The sequence below is a fragment of the Schistocerca gregaria genome, chromosome 8 (assembly GCF_023897955.1).
Source record: "Schistocerca gregaria isolate iqSchGreg1 chromosome 8, iqSchGreg1.2, whole genome shotgun sequence".
NCBI classification, from domain to species: Eukaryota; Metazoa; Arthropoda; class Insecta; order Orthoptera; family Acrididae; genus Schistocerca; species Schistocerca gregaria.
In genome coordinates, this window is record NC_064927.1 from 279,148,581 (window position 1) to 279,166,831 (window position 18,251).

The following is an 18,251-nucleotide window of genomic DNA, read 5'->3' on the forward strand; positions in this document are numbered from 1 at the left end:
ACAAACGTACCGCGCCACGACTATTGCCCCGTGCTGATCCATACATCAAATGGGCATCTGCCAACTCCGCATTTATAAACATTGCAGTGACTGCAAAACCACGTTCGTGGTGAACACCAACCTGTTGATGTTACGTACTGATGTGCTTGATGCTAGTACTGTAGAGCAATGAGTCGCATGTCAACACAAGCTCCGAAGTCAACGTTACCTTCCTTCAGTTGTGCCAACTGGCGGTGAATCGAGAAAGTACAGTACATACTGACGAAACTAAAATGAGCTCTAACATGGAAATTAAGCGTTTCCGGACACATGTCCACATAACATATTTTCTTTCTCTGTGTGTGAGGAATATTTCCTGAAAGTTTGGCCGTACCTCTTTGTAACACCCTGTATACGATTCACACTAGCAAAGTCGTAATCGTAAGATTGAAAATCATTTAAAACGATAAATTATTTGTAACTTAATGTGTTTAAGTTCAAAAGGAACTGAGTACAATTATATCCGGGTGCTTGGTACGTAGTTTATGATGTGTTACGCCAATTTCAGTTCGTTTTGCGAGTTTCATGGAGAATATACCCGTTGCAATGGCCAACGTTATTTTGACAGTGTACGTCTTTTGAGAGGTGCTTTCGAACCTCTCTTCATTGCCGTGGGTGACAATGCGTGTCCGCGTCGAACTGCGCAGATGGAAGAACTCTTTAAACGAGATGATATTCGCTGAATGAAGTGGCCTGTCCGCTCCCCCGACTAAAATCCCGTCGAGCACGTGTGGTATACGTTGCGGAGAAGTATTGCGGCACATCCACATGCATCAAAGAACATCCACCAATCGTCAGACGAGCTAGTGCAGGACCGCAGCACCTTGCCACAAGAACACCTAACCTTGTGGCCAGCAAGCTGCTCAGAATTTATTGCCATCCGTTGTGGTAACATACCCCAGCTTCGGTGTAACTATCGTCTTTGAATAAAAGTGTCATTTCTGTTCGTCTCATTGCGTATTCCTTTCACTTACCTTCTGTACTATACTGTAGCAGCTCTTTCTATAAGTGGTCCAAATTTCGATCTATGTGGTCCAAGTTTCGAGCAATGTTACTTGGCAGCGACACATCATGTGGAAACTACTTTCGTCTCTTAGCTTTGCACACCAATGTGTGTATATACTTTTATACTATGTGATCAAAAGTATCCGGGCACCCCAAAAAACATACGTTTTTCATATTGGGTGCATTGTGCTGCCACCTATTCCCAGGTACTCCATATCAGCGACCTCCGTAGTCATTAGACATGGTGAGACAGCAGAATGGGGAACTCCATGGAACTCACGGACTTCGAACGTAGTCAGGTGATTAGGTGCCACTTGTGTCATATGTCTGTAAGCGAGATTTCCACACTCCTAATCATCCCTAGGTCCACTGTTTCTGATGTGATAGTGAAGTAGAAACGTATAACGGCACGTACAGCACAAAAGCGTACAGGCCAACCTCGTCAGTTGACTGACAGAGACCGCCGACAGTTGAAGAGGGTCGTAATGTGTAATAGGCAGACATCTATCCAGACCATCACACAGGAATTCCAAACTGCATTAGGATCCAACGCAAGTACGATCACAGGCGGGAGGTGAGAAAACTTGGATTTCATGGTCGAGCAACTGCTCATAAGCCACACATCGCGTCGGTAAATGCCAAACGACGCCTCGCTTTGTGTAAGGAGCGTAACACTGGACGACTGAACAGTGGAAAAACGTTGCGTGGAGTGACGAATCAAGGTACACAATGTGGCGATCCGATGGCAGGGTGTGGGGATGGCGAATTCCCTGTGGAAGTCATCTACCAGTGTGTGTAGAGTCAATAGTAAAATTCGGAGGCGGTGGTGTTACGGTGCGGTCGTGTTTTCCATGGAGTGAGCTTGCACTCCTTTTTGTTTCTCGTGGCACTATCACAGCACCGGCCTAAATGTTTTAACACCGTCTTGCTTCCCACGGTTGAAGAGCACTTCGGGGATGGCGATTGCGCCTGTTCATAATGCACCGCCTGTGGCGGAGTTGTTGCACGACAATGACATCCTTGTAATAGACTAGCCTGTACAGAATGCTGACCTGAATCCTATAGAACACCTTTGGGATGTTTTTGAACGCTGACTTCGTGCCAGGCCTCACCGACCGACATGGATACCTCTCCTCAGTGCAGCACTCCGTGACGTTATTAACATTCTTCTGCATCCCTATTCTCCATGTCTACCTATTTATTTCTAAACATAGTCACTCTGGTGGTAAACACATTTCTTCCAACGACAGAGTAGTTTGTTTATAACGTCACTGTAGAATGTTTGACTTCGTTGACGGAGCTACACCCTCATCTCTGCGTGCACAACCCCATCACTAGTCCTAGACCGCGTTTTTTTATATCTTGTAGACAGAAGGAAATCGAATGGGGCCATGTCGTGACTGTATTGGCGATCATCGACGACATTGAACGCAAGGGATCAGATTATTACACACGTCTCCAGCGCTGGCACGTGGTATGGCGTTGCAGTGTTGAAGGAGAGGGTGCTCCATGTGTGTACGAGCTTCCCAATTCGTGCTTTCAGTTTTCTGATGGTCTTGCAGTACCTTGCAGAGCTTAAGGTGGTGCTTGAATTTCAAATGCACCACACCTTCAACATCCAGAACTCTGCGAGTGTGCCCTTGCCTGCTGATGGCAATGTCCTGATTTTTTTTTTTTTTTTTTTTTTTTTTTTTTTGGCGTAGATGGTCCTTTGTGGCGGAATGTCACTGATGATCTCATGTTTTCGCCGTCAAATGGTGAACCCAACTTTATCAAAAAAAATGGCTCCGAGTACTATGGGACTTAACTTCTGAGGTCAACAGTCCCCTATAACTTATAACTACCTAAACCTGGCTAACCTTAGGACTTCTCACACATCCATGCCCTAGGCAGGATTCGAACATGCGACCGTAGCGGTCACGCGGTTAGCGCCTAGAACTGCTCGGCCACCACCGGCCGGCCCAGCTTTATCACCTGACACAGTGTTGTTAAGGAACCTGTCATCCTCAAGCACAAAACGCAAAGGAAAATTTCGACACATGTCCAGTCTCGTTTGATTTATGTCAGAAGTAAGCATTCGAGGCACCCACAGTGGACACTGTTTCCTGTGCCGCATTTCTGCAGTGATGGCCTGTACACGCTCTCGGGATATGCATCACGTATCTGAGAGCTGTTATGCGACGATTTTCTCTAATAAGTTGATCAGTCCGATTTCGATGAGCCTTGTCGGTAGCCGTGTGTGATCGTCCACTCAGAGCTCAGTCACACGCGTTGAGGTTAGCAACACCGTTTCCTCCATCACGAGCACGAAAAACCCAACTTCGCACATTACTGACGTCGATACAATCATCGCCGTACATAGCTTTCATTCTTCTGTGGATTTCAACATTGGATTCACATTTTCTGCGGTTAGGAACTCTATTGCAGCACGCTGTTCCTCACGCACCGATATAGTTACGTTACAGACCGCCACGTTACCCGCTACAATCGGGAGCCCTCTAGCGACAAAGCGTTGTAACTTGCGTCAGGGAAGAGGGAAAGTCGATCGAGTAAGATGCATGACATGTAACACTTTACGATATTGAGAACAGAATAAGAAATTGAGAGGCACTACTTTTCAGCACACCCTCGTACATGCAGGGTGAGAGGTGCGAAAACTGTCACCACTTTTGTTACGTTGTCCAGCAGTGGATGTATGAGGGTTGGAACTTAAATGGTGGCAACTATTTATTCACAACCAGTACCAAAGAGTTACATGTTTCCGCCCGTTACTGTCCTTCAATGTAGTCACCAGAGTTGTATAGAACCCGTTGCCAGCGCTGTGGAAGGCGTAGTATACCGTTAGCAGAGCCAGTTCTGTTGATGGTGTGAATGGAGCTGTCTGAAGTTATGGTGATCCTCGTGTAAGACTGTGATGGTGTTATCCTAATGCATTACGTTCCTCCACGGCAGACCGTCAATGCACAGTATTACTGTTCGTTTTTGGAGCATCACCTGCGACCAGCTTTGCGAAAGAAGTGGCGGCACTTTCAGCGCAACCCACCCATCATTTTGCACGACAATGCGCGGACGCATACAGCGCAAGCTGTAGCTGCTCTGTTTGGTCGATGGGACTGGGAAGTACTGTGCCATCCACCATACACTCCGGACTTCAGTCCTTGTGACTGATTTGATTTCGAAGATGAAGGAACCACTTCGTGGCATTCGCTTCAGAACTGTTCCAGAGATTCGACAGGCAGGAGACCGCCCCATCCGCACCATCAACAGAACAGTCTCTGCTAACGGTATACTACGCCTTCCACATCGCTGGCAACGGGTTATACACAACGCAGGCGAGAACTTCAAAAGACAGTAACAGCTGCAAACATATGACTCTTTTTTATCGGTTGTGAATAAATAGTTGGCATTATTTAAGTTCCAACCCTAGTATACGGAAACGTCGCTTGCAGAAAGTGCACTTGATTTGCAAAAGAAAACTCTTCTTCTATTTTTTTTGGTGTAGCCAACGGTTTAGTCAATAATTAATGTCAATATTCTTAGTTATATGAGGTGTTTCGAAATTCTAGAGGTTATAAATCAAATTTTACGTAGGAGGTTATATAAATCAAATTTTACGTAGGAGGTTATAAATCAAATTTTTGCGTAGGAACCCATGTCCGGAAACGTCATCCAACGATGATGGAGAAGGATAAACGTATCAGTTTTACGTAAGGGATACTAACGAGTGGAAAGTTATAGGTGAAAGCCGTTATGATACGTCTGGTCCAGACTACATACCAGTTAGGCTCCTTTCAGAGTAAGCTGATGCAATAGCTCCATACTTAACAATCATATACAACCGTTCACTCGACGAAAGATCCGTATCCAAAGGTTGGAAAGTTGCACAGGTCGCGCCAATATTCAAGAAAGATGGTAGGAGTAATCCACTAAATTACAGGCCCCTACCATTAACGTCAATATGCAGCAGCATTTTGAAACATATATTGTGTTCGAACATTATGAGCTACCTCGAAGAAAACGGTCTATTGACACACAGTCAACATGGGTTTAGAAAACATCGTTCCTGTGGAACCCAGCTAGCTCTGTATTCGCATAAAGCATTAAGTGCTATTGACAAGGGATTTCAGATCGATTCCGTATTTCTGGATTTCCGGAAGGTTTTTGACACGGTAGCATCCAAGCGGCTTGTATTGAAATTGCGTGCCTGTGGAATATCGACTCAGTTATGTGACTGGATTTGTGATTTCCCGTCAGAAAGGTCACAGTTCGTAGTAATTGACGGAAAGTCATCGACTGAAACAGAAATGATTTCTGGCGTTCTCCAACGTAGTGTTACAAGTCCTTTGCTGTTCCTTATCTATATATACGATTTGGGAGACAATCTGAGCAGCCGTCTTCGGATGTTTGCAGGTGACGCTGTCGTTTATCGACTAATAAGGCCATCAGCAGACCGAAGCAAATTGCAAAACGATTTGGAAAAGATATCTGAATGGTGCGAAAATTGGTGTGAGGTGTGAGGTGTGAGGTGTGAGGTCATCCACGTGAGTGCTAAAAGGAATCCGTTAAACCTTGGTTACACGATAAATCAGTCACACCTAAAGGCCGTAAATTCAACTAAATACCTAGCAACTACAATTACGAAAAAATTAAATTGGATGGAACCCATATCAAATGTTGTGGGGAAGTCTAGCCAAAGACTGCGTTTTATTAGCAGGACACTTAGAAATGTAACAGATCTACTAAGGAGACTGCCTACACTACGCTTGTCCGTCCTCTTTTAGAATACCGTTGCGCGGCATGGGATCCTTACCAGATAGGATTAACGGGGTACATTGAAAAAGTTCAAAGAAGGGCAGCACGTTTTGTATTATCGCGAAATATGGGAGAGAGTGTAACAGAAATGATACAAGATTTGAGCTGGACAACATTAAAATAAAGGCGCTTTCACGGAACCTTCTCAAGAAACTCCAATCAACAACTTTCTCCTCCGAATGCGAAAATACACTCCTGGAAATTGAAATAAGAACACCGTGAATTCATTGTCCCAGGAAGGGGAAACTTTATTGACACATTCCTGGGGTCAGATACATCACATGATCACACTGACAGAACCACAGGCACATACACACAGGCAACAGAGCATGCACAATGTCGACACTAGTACAGTGTATATCCACCTTTCGCAGCAATGCAGACTCCTATTCTCCCATGGAGACGATCTTAGAGATGCTGGATGTAGTCCTGTGGAACGGCTTACCATGCCATTTCCACCTGGCGCCTCAGTTGGACCAGCGTTCGTGCTGGACGTACAGACCGCGTGAGACGACGCTTCATCCAGTCCCAAACATGCTCAATGGGGGACAGATCCGGAGATCTTGCTGGCCAGGGTAGTTGACTTACACCTTCTAGAGCACGTTGGGTGGCACGGGATACATGCGGACGTGCAATGTCCTGTTGGAACAGCAAGTTCCCTTGCCGGTCTAGGAATGGTAGAACGATGGGTTCGATGACGGTTTGGATGTACCGTGCACTATTCAGTGTCCCCTCGACGATCACCAGAGGTGTACGGCCATTGTAGGAGATCGCTCCCCACACCATGATGCCGGGTGTTGGCCCTGTGTGCCTCGGTCGTATGCAGTCCTGATTGTGGCGCTCACCTGCACGGCGCCAAACACGCATACGACCATCATTGGCACCAAGGCAGAAGCGACTCTCATCGCTGAAGACGACACGTCTCCATTCGTCCCTCCATTCACGACTGTCGCGACACCACTGGAGGCGGGCTGCACGATGTTGGGGCGTGAGCGGAAGACGGCCTAACGGTGTACTGGACCGTAGCCCAGCTTCATGGAGACGGTTGCGAATGGTCCTCGGCGATACCCCAGGAGCAACAGTGTCCCTAATTTGCTGGGAAGTGGCGGTGCGGTCCCGTACGGCACTGCGTAGGATCCTACGGTCTTGGCGTGCATCCGTGCGTCGCTGCGGTCCGGTCCCAGGTCGACGGGCACGTGCACCTTCCGCCGACCACTGGCGACAACATCGATGTACTGTGGAGACCTCACGCCCCACGTGTTGAGCAATTCGGCGGTACGTCCACCTGGCCTCCCGCATGCCCACTATACGCCCTCGCTCAAAGTCCGTCAACTGCACATACGGTTCACGTCCACGCTGTCGCGGCATGCTACCAGTGTTAAAGACTGCGATGGAGCTCCGTATGCCACGGCAAACTGGCTGACACTGACGGCGGCGGTGCACAAATGCTGCGCAGCTAGCGCTATTCGACGGCCAACACCGCGGTTCCTGGTGTGTCCGCTGTGCCGTGCGTGTGATCATTGCTTGTACAGCCCTCTCGCAGTGTCCGGAGTAAGTATGGTGGGTCTGACACACCGGTGTCAATGTGTTCTTTTTTCCATTTCCAGGAGTGTATTTTGTTGACACCGACCTACAAAGAAAGAAACGATCACTACTATAAAATAAGTGAAATCAGAGCTCGTACGGAAAGATATAGGTGTTCGTTCTTTCCGCGCGTTATACGTGAGTGAAATAATAGAGTATTGTGAAGGTGGTTTGATGATCGCTCTGCCAGGCTGATGAATGTGATTTGCATAATATCCATGTAGACGTAGATGACAGTGGAGTACATGTACCGGTACCGTTGTTGCTAAAATTCCAGGGTGGGCAACTTTCAGTGGTGGTAGCACGGACCAAAACAAGAATAAATGTCTACTACACATTTGCTCTAAAATGCTTGCCTTAAGAGCTATGAGCACTTGTTCAATAGAAGATATGTGTTTCGTAGTAGAGAAGATGACTAAGTGCCCATAGCTCCTCATGCATGCATCTTAGAGGAAGCGTTTATTTGATATTTCTTGTTCTCTTGGTCCATACTACAACCCTAAAAGTTGCACACTCAAAATTCATGGCAACAAAAGTACGGCACATGCATTCCACTGAATGATTTCCACTTATATCTTTCGACTAGTTCGTTTCCTAGCCAGGGATCCGTAACTCAGATTGATCCACTGATCCATTCATCCGTCTCCACATTCTCTGAATATTTGTACTATCATCACGGAAGCCTTGTAACATCATCACGGAAGATGTTTACAACATATAGGCACCGATGCCTATGACTTTGATGCTTTTCAGTGTCGTTGAATGACGTTTCCGCAGATGGGTTCCTAAGAAAAAATTGGCCGGCTAAGTTTGCTCTAAAGCTTCTAGATGTGTGTAGCATGAATTGTGAAACACTCTGTAGAAACGACTCTTTGGAAGCAACTGTGGGTGGAACAGATAGCCGAACGCAGGCACGTGTGAGATTTCCTGGTTGTGCTGACTATGTGTAGCGGATACAAACAAGGAAGAGTATGGCTCTGAGCATTACGGGACTTAACATCTCAGGTCATCAGTCCCCTAGAACTTAGAACTGCTCAAACCTAACCAACCTAAGGACATCACACACATCCATGCCCGAGGCAGGATTCGAACCTGCGACCGTAGCGGTCACGCGGTTCCAGACTGGAAGAGTATGCTACCTTCAGTTGACGAGTAGCTGCATTTCCCAGAGTTATAATCATTTTCCTTTTAGTCTACAAAGAAACGTCTCGAGCATGTTGCGACTAATGCTCATCATATAGACCAGTGAATCCCAAAGGGGGAGGGGGGGGGGGGGGGTCGAGTAATTTTCTAAGAGATAAAAGTATATTGTCCGACTCCGTTTGAGTTACGAAATTAAATTGGTAAAAAATATCGTTACTGTTAACATTATTTCGTAAGAATATAATACGTATTACGTAAGTTACCTATAATTACTTTTTTAAAAAGCTTCTAGCAGTAGTGAGCACGCATGTGGTGGAGGATACAGCCTGTGAAATGAATAAAGTATCATCTTCTTCTTCAGCTAGTCCACCCATTTGGCATACACCTTTTACAATGAAGGTATAATTGAGAGGTGTACGTCACTTATGCTTAAATCTCTCACGAAAATGGTTCTCCGAATTGCAGATAGCTCCCGCAGTGGACCAGAAATTTAGCGAGTGCACGCATTTATCTACAAGGGAACCGGGATCGTTAGAATTTAAAACTGTAGAGCCGTCATAAGTCTCCCTTTACTTTTTATTTATTTTACATGTTTGTCTCAACCAAAACGAGCATCTTCAGAACTGTGTAAAGACAGTGTGTTACACCACGATACAATAACATAAATTAACAGATTCAACTTACAAAACAATAATTTACATTATGTGGCCGAGGGCCACTCGTTACAAATAACGGGCTCTGTATAGCGCCGCCGTCGTACATAAAATAGAGCAAGTTAGTGGCCTGCAGTTAACGTAAACTCTTTGGTCAGGTGCATTCTAAGATTAAACAGCAAGAGATACCATTTCTTGCTGAGCGAGTCAAAGCTCTGTCGATACACGCTTTCCTTGAAACTACGTCATGAAGCCTTATGTAAAGTTATGTAATACAAAAAGAGCTAATATCACTAAATTATGTCAAATATCCGTTCTCGGGCGCTCAGGCATACAAGTCTAAAAAACTTGCCCGGTTATTAAGATAATTTTAAAGCAACATAGTAAAATTATAAATTGAAATTATACTTCCCACTTTACAGGCATTAACACAAATTTCATGTATACAGGGTGTTCGTAAATTCCCGTTACACACCTCTACGACTTCTACAGGGAATGAGTACCTAATATTTTCAATAGGAACCCATGTCCAGAAGCGTATCGTTGCCGTGCTGCAGTCGTTCGAAAACGTTTGTTAGGTAGGTATGCAACAGAATAGCCGAGCTGAGTGGCCGCGAGGTTTGAGGCGTCATGTCTGTCTCTCTGACTTGGTTCGAGCCTTATTCACGTGTTAGAGCAACATGGTTATGTACATTTTTGCAGAATACACCTACATGTTCCTTCTGAACGGTGGATCTCACGGTAGTGAGCTTTTATCGAGGTCGTTGTACACGACGCCCTATTCCATCGCTTACCCTTTCCGCCACAATTACTCAACGACTTTGAGAATGTGTACCTTCATCGCCAGCAGGCATCAAGGAGACACCGGGCACCCGAACTGTAAGATATCGTACAGCACCACGTTGAAGAGAATCCGTCAACGAGTGTATGAGCAATTTCTTTGGGTATTAATGAGTGGAACTGTAAAACAGTTGATGTACTGAGTCAAGCCTAATCAATTACTTGTTAAAGCATTAGAGTTACCAACATGTTTTCAAATGGTTGTAGGATGGAAACGGTACGTTTCCGGACGTGGGTTCCAATTCAAAATACTATCCACTCACTCCCCTCTACAAGTCTCAGAAGCTTGTAACGAGAATTCCCGAACACCCTGTATAACAGGTTATTAATTGCGTTAGAAATGACATGTGCCAACGTAGATTAAACATACGTTTCATACTTGTACATGGCGGCACGACTCCTCTTCCATCCACAACTATTAAAATGCAGTATACGAAGAGGAAGGCGTTTACAACATACATATTTGTTACACATAACTATTTGCTTAAACCAATGAAGGATCAGAAATTGCTTGCTTATTCACTTAACAACAGATGAACGAAGTAATTGGCAGCACAAACTAATAATTATGTAGTTAACATGACATTAGTGTGAGGCCTACACTACGACTACTACTATTATTGTTGTTGTTTATTATCATTATTATTAGTGGCAGCTGTAAGACACAAGCAGTGGCAGCGTCGAGTCTCCTAATTTCTGTCAGTTCAAAAGGAAGGAGTCCGACAAGCAAGCGATTTACGATCAATCAGAATAGTGCACTGACGATTCACTGACAGTTACTTCGTAATCCTATAAATAACAACGATTATTAATAATAAGCAGTGCCAGTTATCTCATCGACATATTAGTTAGTGTTTTAATTAAGTTAAACTCCATGTCGCGAGCCCAAGACCTGGTTATCGGCCTTACAGCAGGTAGAGTACAACCTTTACCGGCCGCGGCAGTAGGAGGGGGCGAGTAGCCAGCCCAGTGCTCTTTACTCGCAGGGAAAATACCAGTAGTCGCTGTTACAGTAGGCTGAGTCGATCTGGGGCCATCCTGGAGATACTGGAACGAGGAAAATTCTCTGTCCCTAACTGGGATTGAACCTGGGACCTCTAGGGTCAGAGTCAAGTGCTCCACCAGCTCCACCACCACGACCAGAGATTGATAACCCACCAACAAAAATTAAATATCATTTGAAACTTTCTGGCAGATTAAAACTGTGTGCCGGACGGAGACTCGAACTCGGCCCCGAGTTCGAGTCTCGGTCGGGCACATAGTTTTAATCTGGCAGGAAGTTTCATATCAGCGCACACTCCGCTGCAGAGTGAAATTCTCATCTTTCACCTTTTCAAAAACGAAAATGTTCAATGGAGAAAATTGGTTTCCATGCTAAAGTTTAGATTGTTAAATGCTGATGACGATTCTTTAAATAGTAGGAAAAGGTAGAGGGAGTAGTTAAACACTAATCTTCATAAAAAGAAACGGCAATGCAAAAGCGTCCGTCTCAACGGGCACAACATATATATACATAAAAAGCAAGGAGTATTAAGTAGTTAAATTTTAATTACGCTGCATAACAGATTACAAGTTAAGTTCATCACAGTTCCGAAAACCAATGATGATACATGACGAAATAATTATTCCGTCATGAAAAACGCCTTGAGAAATTGAAGAATCACAATGATGATACAGTTTCACCTGCCATCTGGAATCGTGGTCGGAACTTGAGAGACAACGAAGTAGTAAGCTCAATAACGGCATACACATCTTACATCATTTGGGCGTACATCTACGTAGTGACTCTTCAGTTCACAATTACGTGCTTGTGTGTCAGCAGGTTAATGAATTCTAACATATCGCGCAAGATGTATATTGTTTACAATCACAACTATAATGTAAAATGTGTTAGCCTTTTTTTTCTTGACAAGACCAGAAACTGTCAAACTTGTCCTCGAACCATAAAAGGTAATAATATCACGTTCATCATGCCGAACAGATGCTACAGAAGCCCTCTTTCGAGACTGTAAAGATAAAACGAAAACAGTTATTGAAATTTCAGACGCCGAAGAGAAGCAGAGGAAATGTGTTATTCATCTGAATTTTCGCAACAAAATGTTAAATATAGAAGCCTAGTTTTGCAAACGAAATTGCGATTATATTTTAGGAAAAGTAAACAAAACTACTGAGAATATACAGTACCCTGAACTGAATGTGTATATAACTACATCAGCACTGACGTTCCTAACAAGCTGCCTAGGAACCAAAAGAAACATATGACGAAAATGAATTAAAATCTATTTTCAGAATTTGGTGCCCCGTAGTAAGTAAATATTTGAAAAACGTCATGATTACCACTTCGAGATGCTAATACTCTATTTAACAACCTGTTGCCCCGACTGACAATCATAAAAGCATTTACAGCACCATGTTAGGCAGTTATGAAATCACTGACGTCAGATAATGAAGCCATGAATTTGTAATCTAAATTACGTAGTCAATATATAAATTGTGCTAGGTAATGCACCCTTCCATGCTACATCAGCAATCGGCCTTGTCCAGGTATTTCTTTACTTCCTCTTCCACATGCCTCTTCACACCTGTCTTCGTTACAATTCTTGATCACACACTCTCCGTCTTCCATCTCACACCCCCTCTCTTTCCATCTACTTTCTCACACGCTTTACCATTTTCACCTACCGACTCCCGCTCTCTGTCTTTCACATGCAGTCTGGACCTCGCTTCATCTCACTTCTCTTTGTACATCTATTCCTCCCCCCCTTCTCTATCTATCTTCTCCTCTTCCCATCTCTCTGCCCACCTCCATCACTCCTTTCTGTCCATCTCCTCCCCCTCTTTTTCCAGCTCCTTCTCCCTCTCTCTATCCACCTATTCTCCCACCTCTTCTTTGTCCCTCTACTCGTCTTACCCCCTCTCTCTGCCCACCGCCTCTTACCACTCTTTCAGTAGATCTACCCATTCTCTCTCCTCTCTGTCCATCTCCTCCTCCTGCTCCCTCTCTTTGTCCTTGTGTTCCCCTCTCTCCTCATCCCCAGTATTTGACCACCACCTCTTGCACCTCTTTCTGTCCATCTACTCCTCCTCTATCTCTGTTCCTCTTCTCTTCACCATTCGCCCTGTCTATCTCCTCCTCCTCCCACTCTCTCATTGTCCACACCCTCCTCCCTATTCCCTCCTTCTCTCTCTCTCTCTCTCTCTCTCTCTCTATATATATATATATATATATATATATATATATATATATATATATATATATATATATCTGTCTGTCCACCTTCTCCTGCCCCCATGCCATCATCCAGCCCATATCCTCCTACCTCTTCTTCTTCTTCTTCTTCTTCTTCTTCTCCTTCTTATTCACTTCATGTATTAGGCAGACTGTTTGTTACAGTACCCATCTCTTGCATGGTCTTCCTACATTTGTCCTTCCATTGCAGTTATTATTTAGAGCCTTTATTTTCTCGTTTAAGTTATATATTCGTAAATCTTTCCTTATATCTTTGTTTTTCCCTATCTTCACTTGTACATCCTTACACTCTTCTTAGAAACCTAAGATGTCTTGAGCCTTTATTCTACTTTCTTGTTATCTTGTTGTTGCCCACGTTTCACTTCCATAAGTAAGGGTTGATACCACTATTGTTTTATAAAACTTCAGCTGTGTTTTTTCCTGGCTTTATTCTGCAAACTTTTTATGGGGGTTCTTACTCGTTGTCTGCCCTGAAATGCCAACTCTTTCGTATCCCTGTTCCTATTGGAGCCACAAAGTTATAACCCCACCATTCTGATACTAGTAATGCATGCTGTTTCTTTGCCAAATTTGATTGAAATCGATACAGGTATTTACGAGGAGATCCCAGATACACAAAAATACACATATACTCTCGTTTTTTTATATATATAACAGATACAGATATAGGTTTAATGCACTTCCACATTCAATGTTCGGTTTTGTTGTGGGAGAATACCTTTCGATGTGGCATGTGATCCAAGTGGCCTCAGCCTGCTTGTTTCATCTGCACTGTAATGCATTTTTAAACTATTATGTATGTATTTTATTTATCTAACTCTTTAAGCTAATCACTTCTCTATTGTATAAATTCTGCATTTTTATCGTATGATCCTTATGGTTTGATGAGGCATTACCGTGATATCTCTTTTTGAATGCAAATATCGTAATTAAATAAGAAGGAACCAGTTTTGTTTCATTGCATTTGGCTACAAACTAAACGTATTCACACCATATAATTTGGCAGAGTTATATGATTGCCTACTGTCTAATGTTTGATTACATAATCTACGCATATTCTTCTTATTCGTTGCTCCGATTTTTGTAAAAGTGTGTACTGTGGTAAACCCATTTATTTACTTATAATCAGATTATGTTTTCAAATTAAATATTAGCTCATGAACATTAAAAAGATAGAACATAGTTTCACAGATCAGTGCTTTTCTTCACTACTGATGACATTAGAACAGTTCTTACTATAGACACACACAGCTTACAATTTATAAAACTTAAGTATAGTTTTTTGTTTGGATACGAATCCCAGATGCTTTTTCATTACAAACAAATATAGTTGTTCATAATTATGTTGATAAATCGTAGTAAATGCCTTAATGATTTTAATTCTTTTCATTTTAAACCCCATCAATTTATAAAATAATATTTGAAGAAATACTTCAGAGCCACATCGCTTTTAAATATTTAATCTGAATTAATGATCAGTTTCAACAGTACTTCGCTGTCGTCTTCGAATCTGACATATGACATGGACACACATTACATTTTTAAACATATTTTCTATGTCAGCAACAATGAAATCCGTAAGTATAATATTTTACATATCTGTAACATACTTCATCTTTCTCAAATTTGTGGTGTATCGTAAGTTTAACTCTATTTCTGAACTAAAGAAAACACTTCATATCATTCGCTTCAGAACTGCTACAAATTCGTCGGGCAATAGACTGAGCCGCTCGAACTATCAACACAAATGGCACTGCTAAGAGTATCCTACGAATTCCACGTCGCTGTCAACGGGTTATACACAATGCTGGTGACTACTTTGAAGGTCAGTAAAACTTTGTGAAATCTTATGGGACTTAACTGCTAAGGTCATCAGTCCCTAAGCTTACACACTACTTAACCTAAATTATCCTAATGACAAACACACTGTAAGTAGGCTGTTTAGATTTTTTTATTGGTAACGCCACATAGCGCTCTGTATGAAAATCACTGGCTGTGCTGTGTGCAATCAGTGGCTGGTTGGCATTGTTGTAATACTCGCCATTGTAGTGTTGGGCAGCTGGATGTTAACAGCATGTAGCGTTGAGCAGTTGGAGGTGAGCCGCCAGCAGTGGTGGATGTGGGGAGGAGATGGCGGAGTTTTGAAATTTGTAAGATTTGATGTCATGAACTGATATATATATATATATATATATTATGACTATTAAGTTAAATATATTGTTTATTCTCTATTAAAATCTTTCATTTGCTAACTATCCCTATCAGTAGTTAGTGCCTTCTGTAGTTTGAATCTTTAATTTATCTGGCAGTAGTGGTGTTCGCTGTATTGCAGTAGTTCGAGTAACCAAAATTTTTGTGAGGTAAGTGATATGTGAAACGTATAGGTTAATGTTAGTCAGGGCCATTCTTTTGTAGGGATTTTTGAAAGTCAGATTGCGTTGCGCTAAAAATATTGTGTGTCAGTTTAAGCACAGTCGTGTATAATTTTTCTAAAGGGACGTTTCATAACACACACACCCATGCCCGAGGGAGGACTCGAATCTCCTCCGGGACCAGCCGCAGTCCATGACTGCAGCGACTTAAACTGCTCGGCTAATCCCGCGCGACTAAAACGTTGAAACACATATCTATTTTGTACGGGCTGTAAATAAATAGTTGTCACTATTAAAGTTCCAACCCTCGTAATTATAGACCTACGTCGTTGACGTCAATCTATTGTAGAATTACGGAACATGTTTTATATTCAAGAATTATGACGTTTTTCGAGAACAAAAATCTCCTCTCTAAAAATAATCATGGATTCCAAAAACAGAAATCTCGCGAAACACAGCTTCCTCTGCTCTTTCATGATATCCATAGCAATGTAGACGACGGCACTGAGGTTGACGCCGTGTTCCTTGACTTCAGGAAGACATTTGACTCCGTCCCGTACTGCTGTCTATTGAAAAAATTACAATCTTACCGATTATCGGACCAGATTTTCAACTGGATTCAGAACTTCCCGGTAGACAGAACTTAACATATCCCTCTTAACGGAATAAAATCGACAGGTGTAAAGGTAGTTTGGTGTGGCTGAGCGGTTCTAGGCGCTTCAGTCTGGAACCGCGCGACCGCTACGGTTGCAGATTCGAATCCTGCCCAGGGCATGGATGTGTGTGATGTCCTTAGGTTAGTTAGATTTAAGTAGTTCTAAGTTCTAGGGGACTGAAGACCTCAGATGTTAAGTCCCATAGTGCTAAGAGGCACTTGAACCATTTTTGTAAAGGTAGTTTCCGGAGTACCCCATGGAAGTGTGGTAGGACCGCTATTGTTTACAATCTATGTAAATAAGCTAGAAGAAAGCGTCGGAAGCTAGTTAAGGCTGTTCGCAGATGATGCAGTTGTCTATAAGAAGGCTGCATCACAGGAAGACGGTATCGATTCGAAAAATGACCTGCAGAAGATTGATGAATGGTGCAATCTCTGGTAGTTGACCCTGAACGTAAATAAATATAACATATTCGCCAAAGCGTGCGAGAGTAATGAGTGGGTGGGCAAATGTCTATAAGGCATACAATACATATGTAGAATTGTGGACAGTTGGGAATGTGTGTCTCACGGGAAGCGTGCAAGGGATAAGTCTCTGCAGTCGCGCTATTCATCTGTGTCCTCGGTGGCTCAGACGGACAGAGCGTCTGTCATGTAAGCAAGAGATCCCAGGTTCGAGTCCCGGTCGAGGCACACATTTTCAGCCGTCCACATCGAGGTATATCAACAACACCTCTCGGCAGCTGAGGTTTTCAGTTAGTCATCATTTACAACGACTGTAATTCGTATGAAATGGTGCTTGGTGAAATGAGAGCAGAGAAATGCATCGGTACGTACCGGGTGCTGCTGGGAGCAGGTGCAGCTGACGTTGCCCTGCTCGCGGGAGCAGACATCCTGCAGCCTGGGCGGCTCAGCGGCGACCAGGGCGACGCAGCCAGCGGCCGCCAGGAGCACGGCCAGCGGCGCGGTCCCCGGCACCTGCTGCTGCGGGCGGCGCATCCTCGACGCGACTGACGCAGCAGGCACCAGCTCGGCCAGATAGCCGCTCCACTGCCGCCCGCCGCTTCCTGCGCGCCAGCTCCGGCCCCCTTTCGTCACCACTCCCAGGGAACCACACGGCGCGCGCCAGCCTACCGCGTCTACGTCCGCTCTGTGAAGCCCCTTTTCCAAGGGCGACTGTCTCGTCTCAGTCGACTACCTGTGGTTGATGAGCACAAAGGCAGAGGATTTTCTCGTCACTCTGGGAACACGCAGGGCGCTGACAACGCAGGGCGACATCTTGCCACAATATTCGCTAATCAGCCAGAACATTAAGACCGCCTAGCCGGTATGTCCACCTTTGGCACAGATAACAGCTGCGACGCGTCGTGGCACGGAAGCAATTAGCCCTTCGCAGGTTACTGGAAGGAGTTAGCACCATACCTGCACACACAAGTCTACTAACTCCCGTAAGTTCGGGGGAGTGAGGCGATGAGCGCTGGCGCCAAATTCAATCACAGCCTAAATGTGTTCGAGCGGGTTCAGATCTGGAGATTGGGAGGCCAGCACATCAACTGGAACTCGCTGCTGCGTACCTCGAACCACTCCATTACACTCCTGGCATTGTGCGATGCTGTTCTATCTTGTTTGAAAATGGCACTGCCGTTGCGAAACTTGATCCTCATGAAGCGGTGTACATGGACTGCAGCCTATGTGCGATACTCTTTGGCTGTCATGGTGCCTTGCACGAGCTCCGCTAAACCCACAGGTAGCAACAGAATGTTTCCCAGGGCTTATTGGAGCCGCTGCGAGTTTGTCTCTGTCCTGCAGTAAGGATGTCAAGGAGCCATTACCTTAGAAGACGAAGCATTCGCGCCCTCCCATTGGCATGATGAAGAAGGTACTGGGATTCATCAGAC

The 18,251-nt window shown here is 44.1% G+C and overlaps 1 protein-coding gene across 1 annotated transcript in view; it reads right to left on the minus strand.

The window, feature by feature from the left end:
• Positions 1–17,413, minus strand: part of LOC126284768 (uncharacterized) — an 87,046-nt gene extending 69,633 nt beyond the window's left edge. The window contains exon 1 of the mRNA XM_049983929.1: positions 17,191–17,413. Coding sequence (XP_049839886.1) covers positions 17,191–17,352 — 162 coding nt within the window. The 5' untranslated portion in view covers positions 17,353–17,413. The remainder of the gene's footprint in view (positions 1–17,190) is intronic.
• Between the last annotated feature and the right edge of the window lie 838 nt (positions 17,414–18,251).